The sequence below is a fragment of the Balaenoptera acutorostrata genome, chromosome 3 (assembly GCF_949987535.1).
Source record: "Balaenoptera acutorostrata chromosome 3, mBalAcu1.1, whole genome shotgun sequence".
Classification (NCBI taxonomy): domain Eukaryota; kingdom Metazoa; phylum Chordata; class Mammalia; order Artiodactyla; family Balaenopteridae; genus Balaenoptera; species Balaenoptera acutorostrata.
The window spans coordinates 152469666-152488725 of NC_080066.1; the positions used below are offsets into that span (position 1 = coordinate 152469666).

Below are 19060 nucleotides of genomic sequence, written 5' to 3' on the forward strand. Positions count from 1 at the left end.
CCTAATTCAGAATGGTCTCCCTTAGGGTTTGAAGTCCCTGGGGAATCCCAGCTATCCTAGGAATAAGCCTTGCTCAACCTAGTTCAACACAAAAAGAGGCAATTAACAATTATGAAATTGAGATGCCAGGTCACACTGGGTAATCCATCTTTGAGGAAGCTGGGATTCTTTGCGAAAGAAAGACAGCCCTGTTGTAAGGGAAGGAGTCCTGGGCCAGCAGTCTGGAGAGACTATGTAACCCCAGCACTTCCCCTAACCAGCTGAAAGGTAGATGGTCCAATCACAGCCGTTCTCCGAGCCTCAGTTTCCTCGTCTATAAAACGAAGGGTAGGCTTGTCGGGCCCCTAACTAACCGTAATTTTCCAACCTGAGACTCAGGGAGAAATCCATAAAACAAAATTCCTTCAAAGTACCGCTAGAAGTGAACTCACTGGTCAAGGTTGAACGATTTGTTCTTTGGGTCCAGGTAGTAGGGGCAGTCATAGGCCACCAATCCCGGTTAACTTATTAATACACTTTGCCCATATATGTGACTAGTCTTTAAATCTCCGCACCTTCCCAACCTTCCACGGAAACGCTGTTACGCAGGCAGGCCTGTAGCCTAAACTTCAAAAGCCCGCCCCTGGGAGGGGAGGGGGTGAGGAGACGAGGTCTAGCCGTGCGCCTGCGTACTGAGGTCGGACGGCAGAGGTCTCGCGGCGACCCCTCGCAAGCTCTGCAAACCGCGCGAGATTTCCTCCCGAGCTCCTCGGCGGTGAGTGAAACGCGGGGCTCCGCCGGCAGGTCCTATTAGGGCTGGGGAGCCCGAGGCTGGGTCGGGTCCTTCAGGTGAGGGAGGATCGAGGAACCAGGGTGACCTCCCGGTTTCCTCCTGGAGCTGCTGGCGACGCTAGCATTATTGCCTTCGTCACTGGGATAGGGAATGCTCGAGAAGAAGCAGAAGCAGGGCTTTTTTTTTTTTTTTTTTTTTTTTTTTTTAGAATTGGTGGTAAGCAACCTCAAGTTTGGACATAATTGTGTTTAAGGTGTCCTTGGGATGTTCATTTAAAACATATTTAATGGGCACCTACCATGTGCCAGGCATAGGGGGTGAACATAAATCACTGAACTAAACAGGCACGAGTCCCTATCTTGGTGTTTACATTATGGGAAGTCAGTCTGAAATTCTGGGTTGTAGACGCAGATTTTTAGTAATTTACGTATGAGTGGTTGGTAGTAGGAGCCATAGAAGGTGAAGCCACTGAGAAATGGAAGAGCCGTGCAGGAATCCCCACATACTAGGGGAAAGGAAGGAAAAAAACATAAGTCTCAAAGGAAAGGAGAGCGACCGTCCAGAAAAAGTGGAGGAAATCCCAGAGATTTACACGTTTTGTAATAAGGCCGTGGGCAACAGTCATTTGTGGCAGAATAATTGAGCAAGATCAGGGTAGAGAAGTTTTGTTTTGTTTTTTAAAGATGTTAGGAAGCTCATGTTATGGCAGTGGTGTGTGTTGTGTTTGCCTGTAGGGTTCTAGTGCAGTCATTACCAGTTGTGCGACCATGGGCAAGTTATTCAACCTCTCTGTGCCTCGTTTTCCTCTTCTATAAAATGGGAACAGTGACAGTACCATCCTCAGAGTGTTGTTGGGTGGAGGGGTTAAAGGAGACAATGGCTATTAAATCTTTAGCCCAGTTCCTGGCACTTAGGAACATTCAGGAAACAGGCGGAGAGAAGGAACTTTCCCAAGATCCCGCGTGATTAGAAGTAGGACATGTACTCTGCTTTTCCTAGTTGGGTGCCCTACCCCTTATATTAGGCTGCAAGGTAGACATTCAGATAACACACTCTTTTTGACTGGCACTAGAATTTTTCAGTTGATCATTGATCTGGTATTATTTTGGAATATTGCTTACCACCAATTAGGAACCTACCGGCAAATATGGTCTGCTTGATGTCAGTCAATAAGGACTTGAGGTTTTTTTTCCCTCCCATTTGGGATGAATAACACCACCACCACCACACCTCCTTTCAGATCTAGAGCTGGTGTATCATATTGTATATTTTAATTTTGTGACTAAATTTCTTTATGTTTTAAATGTGTTGTTTGTTGTGCTATGGAGGGATATTGCACGATTATCCTACATTAGTTAATTGTAGTGTTTGATAGTTGAAAACTTTCTAATTTGATACAGAGGGAGAAAACTTTAATAGTGTACTTTTCATGCTGATAAGCAGTATTTGGACAAATCTACAGTGTGCATAATTTCAAGTAATAAAGCATACATTGAAAGCAATTAGGGAAAAGGGTGGCAAATATGAAACTTCATTTGGAAAGACTCCTTTGAAAATTTAGCCATCTTGGTGCTGTTAATCACCACTTAAGGTCAGTTATCTTTGGATCCAGCATCAATTTGGAAAACTTTGCCTATTAACCCTACGTAATTTACACCCATGGTGATTCAATAGGAGATTTTCTTTAAAAAAATACATTTAGCCCGACAAGACATTATGAACTTCTCGCTTTGATGAAATAGGATGCACACAGCACCACCTTTAATGATTCTTACCTAAAAAGTCTGAACCTGCATCTAATCAAACCTCTAGATCTAACTACCTGTGAAGGATAAGAGGGGAGACAGAAGAATGAAGTAAATGACATTATGAGAAAAAATAAATAAAAATAGGGATTTCCCTGGTGGTCCAGTGGTTAAGACTCTGTGCTTCCACTGCCGGGGCCACGGATTCCATCCCTGGTCAGGGAACTAAGATCCTGTATGCTGCTCAGTCAAAAAAAAAAAAAAAAAGACACTATGAGGATGCAATCAGAGGTCATTCAACAGACAAAGGAATGAAGAAACGTTTTTTCAACAACCAGTGACATAAAATAAAAAAGGGGCGACTCAAAAATACAGTATATGGACCTTGATTCTAACGAACCAACTGTAAAAAGACAGAATTTGAATGTGCACTAGGTATTAGATAATGTCAAGGAATTACCTGGACTATTAATTCTGTTATGTTAATGGCATAGTGTTTATGTTTAAAACAACCTGTTATTAGAGATGCATAACTGAGGGATTTTTGAATGAAATAGGATGATGTCTGGGATTTTGTTTTAATGGGAAGCTGGGGAACGCAGTCCTTAGCTGGCAACATTGTGTCCGAAAGGACAGAGTGGATATTGGAAGCAACCAGCCATTAAGGTCACAACCAGTGAGATTATAAATATATACATTATAAAAAGTAAGGAAGCAAATAGGATGAATATCCATGTTCTTCATTCTATTTTATGGAATGCCACTAACATCAGACATTTAGTTCTTAATTAGGAGCAGAATTCCTCTCCTCTAGAAAAGGGTACCTATAGAAGAGTTGAACATTATTATGTGGCTATATACGTGCAAACCGTGTTTGGAGGTGATTGGGGGGCAATAGTGGAAAGAGTGAGGACAAGTGAGATCTGGGATGAGGAGATTTATGTTTCAGTCCTGACTCCTCTGCTTAACTGCTATGTGATCTTGGGTACAAACTGTACCTCAGTTTCCGTTGTAAAATAAGGATATTACCTATATACTTTGTTTTAAGAAATAAATAAATCTGTGTGAAAGTTCTCCATAAGTTATCTCCATATAAATACTATGTTAAGCAAGATTTGAAAAATACCCCATGATGATTATTTAACATTTTTCTGAGAAGTATACATAAATCTCAGGTCTATATAAGAAACTCAGGTACTATATGGGATATAGAGAAATATGAAGAAATTCAAGAGTCCTGCAAATTTAGAAACTAGATTAGGAGTAGAGTCATGGGTAAATGAAATTACCCAGTGATACAAGGCAAGCATTATTAAATATCAAATGGATCTACAGATGGTTGTCAGATGTCTAAGTGTGCTGCTGTATAAACTTAGAAATGATGCTAAGGGCTTCCCTGGTGGCGCAGTGGTTGAGAATCTGCCTGCTAATGCAGGAGACACGGGTTCGAGCCCTGGTCTGGGAAGATCCCACATGCCACGGCGCAGCTGGGCCCGTGAGCCACAGCTGCTGAGCCTGCGCGTCTGGAGCCTGTGCCCCGCAACGGGAGGGGCCGCGATAGTGAAAGGCCCGCGCACCGCGATGAAGAGCGGTCCCCGCACCGCGATGAAGAGTGGCCCCCACTTGCCGCAACTAGAGAAAGCCCTCGCACGAACCGAAGACCCAGCACAGCCAAAAATAAATAAATAAATAAATAAATAAATAAATAAATAAAATTAAAAAAAAAAAAAAAAAAAGAAATGATGCTAAGAGCTAAATATATTGCAACTGTTGATAAGCAACAAGGATATATTGTATAGCATGGGGAATTATAGCCACTATCTTGTAATAACTTTTAGTGGAGTATAAGCTGTAAAAATGTTGAATCACTATGCTCTACACCTGAAACTAATATAATAATGTAAATCAACTATAATTTAATAAAAAATATGTTGCAATTGTAAAAAAATTGTCATTGATATAATTGTTGTTCTTGGGCTTCTCAATGTTATTAGGTACTAAAGAGGATGAAATAAAATATCTAATGAGAGAAAACAACTAGTAAATAATTTTAAAAAGGATAATATTTGCTTAGTAACTTAAAAATCAAACAACTTAGACATATAGGATGGAAATTTTTATGTAGTAGTTAAGTGATTGGAATGTCAGACAGCTTGGGTTTGAATCTCAACTCCGCCACCTTAGGAAAGTGCTTAAACCCTTTAAGGCACACTTCCTCATCTATAAATTGGGGATAATAATAAAATATTTAATAGGATTGTTAGATTAAATGAAATATATATAAAATATTGTTAAATACTAAATGAATATATATGTGCATATATATATATATATATATATATATATATATATATATATATATATATGTTTCATAGCACAACAGTCCTTGGTACAGAATAACACTAACGGTCTGTTCTCATTTTTAGTGATGGATAAAGTAAGCATGCCCAAGTCAGATAGTGCTAGCACTGGAACTTCATTTTGCTTCTTTCATTAGCTCAGATTGTAAACCCACAATAAATTGATCCTTTTTTACTCACTTGGCCATTCTATATTACATAATTTCCTAGAAGGTGAGGATTTTAAAATGCTTTTGATGTATTACTTTTATAATCAGCAGAACTATTAAGAAATTTCCATTTTGATAAATAAATAAAAGAACTTTTGAAAATTTGGTTACATCTCAATTAAATGGCTAGTGTTTTATTTGCTACTAGACTAACTGGCTAACTCTGGAGGAATATATCATATTGTTTTCTTTTAATCAAGCTACAGTAGGAGCCTTAACCATGATGGCTTGAAGATGAATGTGCTTGAATTATGAGGCCAAAAACATTTTGTTCCACTCAATCTTCAGTGAATTTGTTCTTATTAGCCAAATATTCTAATTAGATTTAGTCTTTCTTCATATATTTGCTTTAGGAGGCAAACTCTAAAAGGAGACTACATCTTTTTCGGATCCTAAATATGATTTTTCCTCTCCTTGTTCAGAAACACAAATGTACTTTCTTTTTTAACTTTTAAATTGTTGAATATTTCATAACTTGTGATTTAAAACTTTTCTGTTTATAGGAGTTATTTTATACAGAAGTCTTGTGAGACCACTGTGCAAACAAGGTGATGATTGTACAAAGAGTGGTATTGAATTCCCGACCTGGTATGTATTTGTCTGTGATGAATGAACAGCTGTGGTCTTTAATAATTATTAATGCAAATGGAGGAACAAAAAGTAATAATATGATGTAAATGTGGTAAATTAGGTAGGAAGATATTAACACTAGTAGAGATATTAGAAGAAACTCTTTAAACAATATAATATTCATTTAAAAATTTTATTTATTCATTCATTCATTCATTCTTGGCTGCGTTGGGTCTTCGTTGCTGTGCGCAGGCTTTCTCTAGTTGAGGTGAGCGGGGGCTACTCTTTGTTGCAGTGTGCGGGCTTCTCATTGCTGTGGCTTCTCTTGTTGCGGAGCACAGGCTCTAGGTGTGCGGGCTTCAGTAATTGTGGTGCATGGGCTTAGTAGCTCCGTGGCATGTGGGATCTTCCCGGACCAGGGCTCTAAGCTGTGTTTCCTGCATTGGCAGGCGGACTCTTGACCACTGCACCACCAGGGAAGTCCCAATATTCATTTTTTTAAATGATAACTTATCAAGGCCACTTGTTGAGGAAATAAGGTATTTTAAAATTATTATAATTTTTAGAAGGTTATATTACAAATATATGTGGCTTTTGTTTTTTCTTTATAATGTGTATCGTTGATTCTTAAGATGTGCTTTTCTGTTTTATGTGAAAAGCACTGACCTATGTCATCCTAGGTCATCTAACCTGACATCTACCCTGAATCATAGAAGCGTAGGTATGGAAGTAACCTGAGAGGTTTGGGCCCATGCTGCCTTGGTTTTGGTGCTTACCTAGCATGTGGCCTGGGAAAGACACTTACCTTTTCTCAGTTTTAGTAAAGTGAGCAATTAGATTAAAATGTCTACATTCCGTTTTCACCTTATAAATTTGATGATTCAATGAATATGAAGTTTTAATTATATTCATTTAAGTTTCTCTTTTCATCTTAAAATGAGGAAGGATAGTTTACCTGTTTACTTTGGCTAATATGGTGTTTCTGCTACTTTGTGAATTTCAATTTTCATAGTTAAAAAAAAAAGCTGGCTGTGCTTTTTCACTTTTTGAAATCCTTCTATAATTTTACAACAGATGAGGTGATTTACCTGTAATCACCTTAAAAAGAAATTTTTACATTGACAGCAATATGCCAAAAGAAATTCTTGGAAAAACCAAGAGCAAGTGAAACTATTTGAAGAATTTATGCTGAGTTACAGAAAAATTACAAAACAATGGGGATATATTCATGTGTGTATTCCAGGAGTGCTCTAAATCTTAGAGTGACCTTTTAAAAATAATAAATAATTCTATGGGAAAGTGACTTTTTGATTTTATATTTTTGCCTAATATTCTAGGAAAAAATGGTAATCCAGTGGCGGAAAATTTCCGAGTAGAAGAAGTAAACTTACCAGATAATATCAATGAAGGACAAGTACAAGTCAGAACTCTTTACCTTTCTGTGGATCCTTACATGGTAAGAATCAGGATTTTGTGACTTAGTGAAAATAATTTTATTTTCATATTTTTTCATGTTGCATCTGAATTTCATTGTGCAAGCCTCATGATTAATAAATATTTGAGGGACTTCCCTGGTGGCGCAGTGGTTAAGAATTCGCCTGCCAGTGCAGGGGACATGGGTTTGAGCCCTGGTCCGGGAAGATCCCACATGCTGCGGAGCAACTAAGCCCGTGGACCACAACTACTGAGCCTGCCCTCTAGGGCCCGCAAGCCACAACTACTGAGCCCGCATGCCGCAACTACTGGAGCCTGCGCGCCTAGAGCCCGTGCTCCGCAACAAGAGAAGCCACTGCAATGAGAAGCCTGTGCACCGCAACGAAGAGTAGCCCCCGCTCGCCACAACTAGAGAAAGCCCGCGTGCAGCAACGAAGACCCAACGCAGCCAAAAATACATAAATGAATAAATTATAAAAAAAAAACAAACCACTCTGAACCCTCAGACTAGTCCTTTCTGTTATATTTTCTCAAAACAGTACCTTGACCTTCAGCCTAAATTAGTAATTATTTGTGTTGTTATTAGATATTTATTTTCCCTAATAAAAGCTTACTATGACAAAGATCTTATTTATCACTGTATCTCCAGTGACAAGCGTAAGTGCTTATTAAGTATTAAAGGAAGGAAGGAAGGAAGAAAATTACTTTGGTTGCTTTCACTTGACACTGTTCTAAAAAAAAAAAAAAAAAAGGACATAAGCATCTTTAAAGGGGAAAAATGAAATCTGATGAACATTAAATTATTGAAATTTTATATCATTCCAAATTCACAAGTAATTTTAATCACTGTATGTACTGTACTTTACATGGTTATATTTAATATGTATATACCATTTTGATTTCATATTTGTGATTTTATATTCATACCTTCATATGAAAAACTAGTCCAGATATTATTATTTTGGTGGTTGTATAACATTTTCTTGTGTTGACATCATTCGCTTACCTATGGGGAATTACTCGTTCCCACTTTTTCTATTAGCCTTAAGAATCAGGTTCTTGGTGTGGCCAGTATCCAGTGGCTGCTGCACTTGCTTTTCAAGAATATATGGGAGGGGCACACAAGCAGAAGTGTAGTGTATTCCCATAGAAGCTTCTGCCTCAATTCCCTGTGTGGTCTTTTCCCCTGGTGAACTGAACCAGACCATGGGAGGGCCCCTTGATCAAGCAGCCTTCCATCTATTCCATCTCCTGGACCACACTGTAGGCTTGTACATCTTGGCCTTCATGAGAGAGGCAAGAGTGAGCCACAGAGAGGAAGAAAGCCTAGATTACCTCCCAGAGAAATCTTTAGCCCTAGTCCTATGGAAAGGTGTGGTGCTATTGTGACATTATGTCTTTGAGGAATAAAGAACATCCAGCTGAGGTTAGGGGGAATGTTGTAGTGCTTGGTCTGAAGTTGTGATGAATAACTGTAAAAATTGTTTTACTTTTGGGTTATTTCCATTGAGGAAGCAGTATTGCTTGGCTGAAGAAATGAGCAGTATTATGGTCTATATGTTACTAGTTTGTTTTCTATAAAAAAATAGACAGTTTTATAATATTATCAGCAACAGTAAGTGTACCTAATTTGCTACAATCCATTGAAACCATTGACACAGTATCTTGTATTATTTTTGCTAGCATAATGTATATAATATTACATAAATTTCTTAAGTAAGAATTTTAACAGCTTTATTGAACTATAATCCACATATACAGTTTACACATTTAATGTGTACAATTCAGTGGTTTTTAGTCTATTCACAAAGTTGTGGAACTATCACCACAATCTAATTTTAGAACATACTTAAATTCCTTTTTAATTTCACTTCTTTACTTGTTAGAGAGGTGATACTTTTTTTTCAGGATAAAAAATAACTGAAAGGAAGAGAGAAATTAAGGTAAGTTTTGTTTGGCTAACACTGTACTTAACATTACTTATTACATACTTTCTTTTAGTCACTGGGTAAATTAGTAAACTGTTTCAGTATTATCAGAGAGAATTATCCTAATCTATGTTTTCTTTTCTTAGCGTTGTAGAATGAATGAAGACACTGGCAGTGACTATATATCACCTTGGCAGCTGTCTCAGGTGGTTGATGGTGGAGGTATTGGGATTATAGAAGAAAGCAAACACACAAATTTTACTAAAGGCGATTTTGTGACTTCTTTCTATTGGCCCTGGCAAACCAAGGTTATTCTAGATGGAAATATCCTTGAAAAGGTGATGTATGATATAAAGTATCTGATTTTTTCCCCCCCTGTAATTCCTTCTTTATGCATTTGGTGCTCAGTTCTGTTTGTTATCAGGGAAGAAATAAAAGCACATGTTTTCTTTTTAGATAGCTGTCAGAATATGGAAAGCCTTTTATTCCTCTTCCACTGTTGGTTGTAACTATGTATGACAGTTCTTAGATTGCCAATGAATGATGTTGTTTTCCATATTTAATTTCTCAAATTTTACATAAATGTTTTATACTAAGAACTAGAAGGCCCCTTATAGTTGTATGCTTTAAAGTTTCCTGAGAAATTACCACTTGACTTAAGAAATTCATTTGGTTTGTGTTTGAAATTCCATCTTGTGTAAGAAATCTTGAGTTCGGTTTCTACTGTTAGGCTGAACCATGTGGAATTACCAATATTTGTCTGTGTGTGTTTTTTTTTTAAGTATTTGTTTATTTATTTATGGCTGTGTTGGGTCTTCATTTCTGTGCGAGGGCTTTCTCTAGTTGCGGCAAGCGGGGGCCACTCTTCATCGCGGTGCGCGGGCCTCTCACTGTCGTGGCCTCTCTTGTTGCGGAGCACAGGCTCCAGACGCGCAGGCTCAGCAATTGTGGCTCACGGGCCCAGCTGCTCCGCAGCACGTTGGATCTTCCCAGATCAGGGCTTGAACCCGTGTCCCCTGCGTTGGCAGGCAGATTCTCAACCACTGCGCCACCAGGGAAGCCCTATTTGTCTGTTTTGACCTACAAAAACTGGCAGCCTCATGTAATTCAGCCTAATATTTGTCATCAAGGAAGTTACGTTATATCTCTGAACCTCAGTTCCCTCATGTGCAAAATGAAAACAATAGCTACCTCACAAGTGAATGTGAAAATTAAATTAAATTTAGCTATGATAAATGTGATTAAGGCTTTGTAAAAAGCTTTATAAAATTTTAGTATTTTTTATGATTACAAATTATTATAATCAGTTAAAGATGGCTGTTAAGATAAAATGAGATGCGGGAGACATTACACAATCATTTGCCAACTTAATGGTACTAGTAAAATATATTTAACTAGAAATTTCATAGCAGGAAGTGAAAGAGAAACATTCAGCACTTTCTAGTTTTCCCTGTCATTGCGCTATAGTGGGAAATTAAGCAACTGGAGAAAGCTTAAAAATGTTTGGGAGTAGGTATTAGAAATGAGGAAGAGGAATTCAGAAGGGATAGAAAAATGATCTTTGCTAAAAGCAAACTTATCTCACAATGTTTTTATACTGGCTTTACTAATAAATGACTATTAACTACAGGATACATTTCTGTGTAGTGTACGGTAGACCTTTCTGTATATTATAGACTTTAATATCTCCATTACCTTTATTCACACACCAGACTTAACTGATAGCCATTTAAAACTGCTGATTACAAACTGCCATTTTCTTTCTTTGTGGCAGAGCAAGGTGGCGAATCTTGATTACTTTTGGTGGTTTATTGAGTTTTTACCAAAATTATTCAATTCCTTAAAAACGATTATAAAACCTTTATGGTAGGGAGTCTTTCTATATAATTTTTTTTCAATTCTCCCTAATGTTACAGATAAGAAAACAGGCACAGAAAATGTGAGAGAAGTATAATTAACTATTGATTGGGCCTGGTAAACATATAAATGTAAAATGCTAAAATGCTGACAGAGACCTCATTTAATTCTGTAATTAAGCTAGAAGAAATTGTATCACACCTTCCTTACATTTCCATGGACCATTTTAAGCATCAGTAATGAGAACTGTTAGAGTTTGAGCTCATTTTTATATAGATAAATGTTTACTCTGGAATTGCTCAGAGATTTTTAAACCTTCCAGTTTTGCCTAGTGTTTTCCTGTTAAGTGTTTCCTCTCTTTTGAAATATTTGGGACATTGACAAGAAAGAACGTTTGGTATCTCTTATGTGGCAATTCTTTTTTAAAGGTTTTGTAGGTTTTTTTTACTATAAAGAGAAGTAATATTCTTTTTTTTTTTACTTTGTACAAGTAAATTATAGAATTTTAACAAGACTGAAGAATGGTTTACTGTTCTTGAAACTATGTTGGGTTGTTTATTAGTACACTTGAACTGCCATTACAAAATACCATAGACTGAAATTTATTTTCTCACAGTTCTGGAGTCTAGAAGTCTGAGGTCAAGGTGCTGGAACATTTGGTTTCCTGTGAAGCCTCTCTTGCTGGCTTAAAGATGGCTGCCTTCTCACTGTGTCCTCACACAGTATCCAGCCTTTCCTCTGTGCACCTGCATAGAAAGAGATCTCTGGTGCCTTTTCCTCTTTTAAGGACATAGTCCTATCAGATTAGGGCCCCACCTTTATGACCTCATTTAAACTTATCTCCTTAAAGGCCCTATCTCCAAATATACTCACACTAAGAGTTAGGTCTTCAATATATGAATTTGGGGGGGACACAATACAGTACTTTACAGGTTGTCTCTACCCTGTTGACTTAAAACGGAAATTCCTAGTATTATTTTTAAAAGGTATGTATATGTTTTTTAGGTAGACCCACAGCTTGTGGATGGACACCTTTCATACTTTCTTGGAGCTATAGGGATGCCTGGTTTGACTTCCTTGATTGGGATACAGGAAAAAGGTCATATAACTGCTGGATCTAATCAGACAATGGTTGTTAGTGGGGCTGCTGGTGCTTGTGGATCCTTAGCTGGGCAGGTAAACTTTTGGAGAATAATCTGATTTTCTAAAAAACTAGTCATAACAATCTCTGGATATGTGTATATAATTTAAAATATAAAATTGAACAAATTTATGAGTATTTTACACATTTTTGGTAGAAATGATGTTATTGCATGCTTAGACTCTCTTCTTAACAATATGAAAAATGTTATAGATTTTTATATTTTGTTCTCTTTTAACCAAAAATGGCATGGTAAATGCTAGAGCATTGCTCTAATCAATATGAAGAAGAAAATCACAGAGTACCTGTCTGGAATTACATGAATTAAAAAACAAATTTATATTTAAAAAAAAAATCATCTTCAAATAAGAAAGCACTTACTGGGTTCTAGAAGTATAGTAAATATTATGATAGAAATTTATAAAGTACATTGTTTTATGAATAATAGCCTTTATAGTGTGAAACCATTGAAACAAAACATTTTATCTTAATAGTGATTTTAGTTGCTCACAGGCCTGAAAAATATTGAATTGCAAGATAGAGATATTTTGAGTCTGACTATTCCTTTTATGACATCATCTTTAAATTGCGAGATTTTAACATTCAAACTAACTCTAATTTTATTCAATCTTAATTTTTTAAAGAATGCCATTATATCTGTTCTCAGTTCTTTTGGTTTCAAATTACTTTTAGCTAAAAGCCTTATAATCTAACCTCAGTTGTGACGAACACTTTCATATATGTACTTGTATTAACTTTCATACTTTCACATTTTTACATTTAAATTGTGACAGTAGAAAGTTGTTTAATTTTCAAAAATTTCCCCTCTAGATTGGCCATTTGATGGGCTGTTCCAGAGTTGTGGGAATTTGTGGAACACCTGAGAAGTGCCTCCTTTTGACCTCAGAACTGGGCTTTGATGCTGCAATTAATTATAAAGAGGGGAGTGTGGCAGAACAACTCCGTGAATTATGCCCCTCTGGAGTGGATGTTTACTTTGACAATGTTGGCGGTGACATCAGCGATACAGTGATAAGTCAGGTTGTTTTCTGATTTGTTTGTTATAAATTTGAATACTACAGTTTATTTGATGTGATATCTTTTTACCTGATACTGAGAGAGAAAAAAAAACTTTATAAAATTGTAGGGTTTATGGTGAAAAACATGATGGTCAGTATTGTAAGTGATACAGAAGAGCTTGCTGAAGCTACTTCCATTTGTTTGTAGATTTGCACTGTGAGCATCAATTTCAGTTCTTTGCTAGCAATGTTATATTTTCACCTGTAATTTATTTTTGTGAAAAAATACAGTTGTATTATTCAAATGAAATTCTGACCTTTAACTCACTTCTAACCATCAACCAACTTACATCAACCAACTTACAGCCATGACTTTGGGTAAGGAAAGGATTTTCACAGATTGCAGGTATTTACATATTTTAATTGACAGTGTTACAATTTATCAACATTAGCTGTTAACACTGCATTGTCCTTTACTATATGTAAAATTGTTTTCAATTGAGGTTAAATTATTTAAATTCTAAGAAATACTTTACCAATAATAACAAAAGTAGCATCAATGATGACAATGAGAACTAATGCACTTCTTTTGCTGATTACCAAACTCTTATTTACCACTGTGTTCCTTTGGAGTAGACTTATTTTCTAGCTAATTAAAGCTCTCTAATACATATAATGGGTAAGTCTTCAAAACAAAATCAATTAATTGGCATTATAATTATATAATACTAATTATATAATACTATAGGGAATTCCCTGGAGGTGGTCCAGTTGTTAGGACTGCGTGCTTTCACTGCCCAGGGCGCAGGTTCAATCCCTGGTCGGGGAACTAAGATACCACAAACCGAGTGGTGCGGCCAGTTGAAAAAAAAAAAAAAAAAGATTAAATATTACAGTCAAGGAGGCTTTCATTGAGGCAGCCATAAAATTAGTAAACATAGGGAAGGTGTATATCTTAGGTTATAATCATCAATTTTCTCTGAACAGATGAATCAGGACAGCCACATCATCCTATGTGGTCAAATTTCTCAGTACAACAAAGATGTGCCTTATCCTCCTCCACTACCCTCTGCTGTAGAAGCAATCCGGAAAGAAAGAAACATCACAAGGTGTGTTCTACGCTTTCCCCTTATTACCAGATTCAAGGGGTTTAAAGATCATGGATGTATACAAAATACGTTGTTCTTCATATATAATTTTTCTTATTAAATAAAACTTGAAAATGTACATTTTTTTTTTTTAATTTTAGCAATTTCATGTATCTTTATTTATTTATTTTATTTATTTATGGCTGTGCTGGGTCCCCACTTCCGTGTGAGGGCTTTCTCTAGTTGCGGCAAGCGGGGGCCACTCTTCATCGCGGTGCGCGGGCCTCTCATTATCGCGGCCTCTCTTGTTGCGGAGCACAGGCCCCAGACGCGCAGGCTCAGCAATTGTGGCTCACGGGCCCAGTTGCTCCGCGGCATGTGGGATCCTCCCAGACCAGGGCTCGAACCCGTGTCCCCTGCATTGGCAGGCAGACTCTCAACCACTGCGCCACCAGGGAAGCCCCGAAAATGTACATTTTAAGGTGGTCATTTAGGTTTTGATTAATTAGGTCCCTGGCAGAAAACTTTTTGAAGAATGCATCTGTTCAATCAATCTTTTGCAAATCTTTTTTGCGAGTGTCAGAAATTCAACTCATATTGGCTTAAGTGTGAAGGAAATTTATTGGCTCATGTATCTAAGAAGTTCAATATTAGTACTGGCTTAGATTTGGCTGGATAAAAGGTTTGCATAGTGGTGTCATGACTCAAGTTTTTTTTTTTTTTAATTCTTACTTTTGGCTGTGTTGGATCTTTGTTGCTGCGCGCGGGCTTTCTCTAGTTGAGGCGAGTGGGGGCTACTCTTCGTTGCGGTGCACGGGCCTCTCATTGCGGTGGCTTCTCTTGTTACGGAGCATGGGCTCTAGGCGCACAGGCTTCAGTAGTTGTGGCTCGTGGGCTCTAGAGCACAGGTTCAGTAGTTGTGGCGCACGGGCTCAGTTGCTCCACGGCACGTGGGATCCTCCCGGACCAGGGCTCGAACCCGTGTCCCCTGCATTGGCAGGTGGAGTCTTAACCACTGCACCACCAGGGAGGTCCCATGACTCAGTTTTTCTTCACCCCTGGGCTGTGCTTTCTTCTGGATTGTCTTGGCTCCCTCACAGGTTCTCCTCTTGCAGCAGCAGGAGGATGACTGTTATCTTTACTCTTACATTTTACCAGATTAGCAATCCAAGCAAAAAAGAGAACAGCTCTCTTCTTGCAGTTTTATTACATCTCCAAGCTGATACTTAATGGCTCAGACTGGCCTGGCTTTCTTTCGTCACATGAGGGTGGGGAAAGGATGTCACCCACAAAGTAAAATCACAGTGTTACTACCAAATGGGATTGTAGATGCTGGGCAGACAATACAATAGAAGTCCATTATACTTAACGCTTGTAACTACACCTAAAGCTCTATCTGACCAGACTCTGTGTGATTAAGTCCTAATGTTTGAAAGATTAACAAATTTTAGAGTTCTGGAATGATTTGATTTGGGCTTTCTCACTCCCTCCCTAGTCTCTGATCATTATCCTTTTCTTCCCCACTACAGAGAAAGATTTCTGGTGTTAAATTTTAAGGACAAATTTGAGTCTGGCATTCTCCAGCTGAGTCAGTGGTTTAAAGAAGGAAAGCTAAAGGTAGAACTTGCTTCTGTTCTTTATCAGTATTATTCTTCCTGCTACTTGATATACTTTTGTATTATTTGAATTTAATATTAGTTTCATAATAAGTATTTCTACAAAAGAAAAGTATACTGAACATTATAAATAAACTTTACCTCCTGAGTGAGGATAACTCTCCTGATTGAGAAACCCTCTCATTAGTCCCTTTATCTAAAATTTTATTAACGTTTACTTTTCTTAGACTGTATTACAAGATCAATAGGTTTTTGTTTTTTCCAAATTGTAATATTCATTAACAAATATTTATGGAACGCTACTATGTGTTAGAAGCTGTGCTTTCTCGAAAATCTTATAAGCACCTCCTAGTACCTCTCCACCACCATACATGTTTCCTGCCCTCCCTGGACATTCTGATAGATCTCTTGGCTATGGCTGAAAATCAGGAATTATCGATCTGGGGTCCAGAGACCCTGACCTAGGATGTTCTTGAAACATGAAAATGATAGGCAAAGTTGTATGTGTGTGTGCTTATATACTTTGTTTTTTGAAAAGAAAGTGTATAGCATGTGATATTACAAACTGAAGATTAGACAATGGGAAAATAGGATTGTACTTAAAAAAATGAATTGATAGGAAACTTTTCTGGACTACCTACACAAAAAGAAGAATATCTCTTTTTAGACAGAAAATGCTAAATAGTATTGCTGCCTTTTGCAAAACTGAAAACTGTTAAATAGAAACACTGAAGTCTAAAGAATATAAAATATACCTAATTTGATTTACAGATTAAAGAGACTATGATAAATGGATTGGAAAACATGGGAGGTAAGATGAATGTAGATTTTATTATACACATGAGTTCAGCACAAATACTCTCTTTTTTCTTTTAATTCTACTTCTTTGTTGTTTTTTTCTTTTTAAATCATTTCTTTCCTGTAAAGTCTTAATCAAACTTCATGAAGTTCAACTTAGTGGTATTTAAGAGCCATTGTTTTCTCATTTCAAATTGTAAAGTAAGTGTTTCTTTGGTTTTGTAAATAACTTATGAAAAAAAAATGTAAGAATTGTGAAAGTCATTTAGCCTCTAGGTAACTTTTTCAGATTGAATGGTTCTAAGCCGTCATAAGATTACATGAAGCAAATTTTCAATATTTGGGGGTTGTTTTTTTTTTTACTAACATACACAGATTTCCACGCTCTCTTTTGTTTCAAATAAAGAGGATTAAACTGATAATTTTTCCTTTTTGAGAAAAAAATTTAATATATTTGGAGATGTATATTTCACTTACTTAGTAAAACTTTATGACTAGATTTCTAATATTTTTAAGTTATTTAAAAATTGTTTTTGCTGACATTTATCCTCATATTTATTTGCCTCTAGTCTTCAGACTCTGTAACAGTGAACATGGATGTAGACACCAATTAATAATTTCTAGTTTGGGTAAAAACACATTTTTTATTTATTTATTTATTTATTTATTTATTTATGGCTGTTTTGGGTCTTCGTTTCTGTGCGAGGGCTTCTCCCTAGTTGCGGCAGGCGGGGGCCACTCTTCATCGCGCTGCGCGGGCCTCTCACTATCGTGGCCTCTCTTGTTGTGGAGCACAGGCTCCAGACCCGCAGGCTCAGTAATTGTAGCTCACGGGCCTAGTTGCTCCGCGGCATGTGGGATCTTCCCAGACCAGGGCTCAAACCCGTGTCCCCTGCATTGGCAGGCAGATTCTCAACCACTGCGCCACCAGGGAAGCCCTAAAAACACATTTTTAAGATGTTAATTGGGTTAGTTTGTCCTGTAACTTTGCCAGTGTTTTACTTGAGGTTTCTTTTCATGACAGTTTCCTTCTGTACTTAAAATCATTGAAGAAATTATTCAAATTAATTGTATGTGTCTGACCTACTGATAAACATGTATGATGGTGACATTTATGTTTTCAGATAACCTAGTTTTTTTTTCTTTCCAGCTGCATTCCAGTCCATGATGACAGGAGGTAACATCGGAAAGCAGATAGTTTGCATTTCAGAAGAAACCTCTTTGTTATCTCTATAAACATCTTCATTATGAAATACATGGATTGCTTTCCGTTTTGCACAAAGATTTCAAGATACATTAAAAAAAACCCTTAAGAGTACAGATAGCTTTTGATTTAAATGTGATCATAGGTGATATTTTCTTAGCTGCATAATTCTTTCCTATATCTTCAATATCGTATATGTATTCTTCATCCAATATGATTATTTACAATAATAGATTGAAGTCAACATGACCTATTTTTCCTTCTTTTGCTAAAACTAATATTACATGAAATTTATATCAGATATTCTGAAACCACTGGAGATTTGATGTAACTGTTTAATCATACAAAATATTTTTTAAATTAATAACTTTTATTAACTTCATAAGTTGTATTTAAAATAGAATACTTGAGAAGGCACTTAGTAAATATTGAACTGGACATGCTTTACGTAATTCTTGAACTGAAGCTTGAAGAATAAATTGGGATGGTCTTTCCATATTATAGATGGAAGAGGGACTTAATTGCAGGGTCTGTGTGTGTGTAGGGGTTTGGGGGAATTCAGAGCTTGTGGAACAGTTTTTGGGGTAGGAGAGCAGAGGCTTTGTGTTGGGAGTAGTATGAGAAGTTAAATAACTGAGGTTGGTTAGGTTGATGGAGGGACTAGATTTACTACAGAAGATATGTGTTTTGCCAAGTAGTTCACAGTATAGCCTAAAAACTCAAATATATATTGATAAAAGCCTATGTTTATTTTAGGTTAGCAGGCACATACTGTCAAATAGTTACAAAGATTTCGAGGGCAAATAGATATAGACATCAATTCAAGTTTTAAGTGATGAAAAAGATTTAAACAACAAATACAGCTTCAGAAAATGACAGAACTGACTGAGCAAAGTAACAAATGGTCATAAACATGGCTGTTCAAGACCTATTAATGTACCTCTAAATAAGAGCATTTGTTTTATTAATTGTAATCAACCCTTTAATACAGTAAAATTGAGGATATTTTCTGAGTGTTGTGCTGGCTTATGGTCAGCTGTTTACAAATTGCAATATACTTTTGTGTAGATTCGAACTGTGTTAGTAATCAGTCACTCCAGTTGACCTCAGTGGCCTTCGCTTCTTTCTTGTTTTATATACTTTTCCAGAGAGAGCTTCATCTCTTGTCTGTGTGTTGATAACTCCCCAATCTGTATCTTATTTCTGACCTCTTGAGCTAGGTAGGGACCTTTACCTACAAGTAAATATCCCATAGGCACCTGGAATAGATAAACTCGGCTTATCTAAAGAGGAATTACCTTTCTTTGAAACATGTTGCT

General features: G+C 36.9%; 1 protein-coding gene across 2 annotated transcripts; it reads left to right on the plus strand.

The window, feature by feature from the left end:
• Positions 1 to 594: 594 nt before the first annotated feature.
• PTGR2 (prostaglandin reductase 2) lies at positions 595 to 18179 on the plus strand. Of its 2 annotated transcripts, none has more exons than XM_007184432.2 (10): positions 595 to 828; positions 5590 to 5674; positions 6994 to 7112; positions 9165 to 9356; positions 11881 to 12051; positions 12848 to 13057; positions 14023 to 14144; positions 15653 to 15740; positions 16511 to 16550; positions 17688 to 18179. In XM_007184432.2, the coding sequence occupies exons 2-10, from the start codon at positions 5638 to 5640 to the stop codon at positions 17771 to 17773; spliced, it is 1065 nt and encodes a 354-aa protein (XP_007184494.2). In that variant the 5' UTR covers positions 595 to 828; positions 5590 to 5637; the 3' UTR covers positions 17774 to 18179. The 2 variants fall into 2 exon arrangements, with proteins under 2 accessions (XP_007184494.2, XP_007184493.2); XM_007184431.2 differs by having other exon boundaries at positions 596 to 754.
• The last annotated feature ends 881 nt before the right edge of the window (positions 18180 to 19060 follow it).

What these genes read in the sequence shown, in the direction of transcription:
- PTGR2 (XM_007184432.2), top strand. Translation starts at nt 5,638, where the DNA reads ATGATTGTACAAAGAGTGGTATTGAATTCCCGACCTG. An exon ending in ATGGAAATATCCTTGAAAAG is followed by an intron (nt 9,357 to 11,880) that starts GTGATGTATGAT and finishes TATGTTTTTTAG; the next exon opens with GTAGACCCACAGCTTGTGGA. An exon ending in TTAAAGAAGGAAAGCTAAAG is followed by an intron (nt 15,741 to 16,510) that starts GTAGAACTTGCT and finishes TTTGATTTACAG; the next exon opens with ATTAAAGAGACTATGATAAA.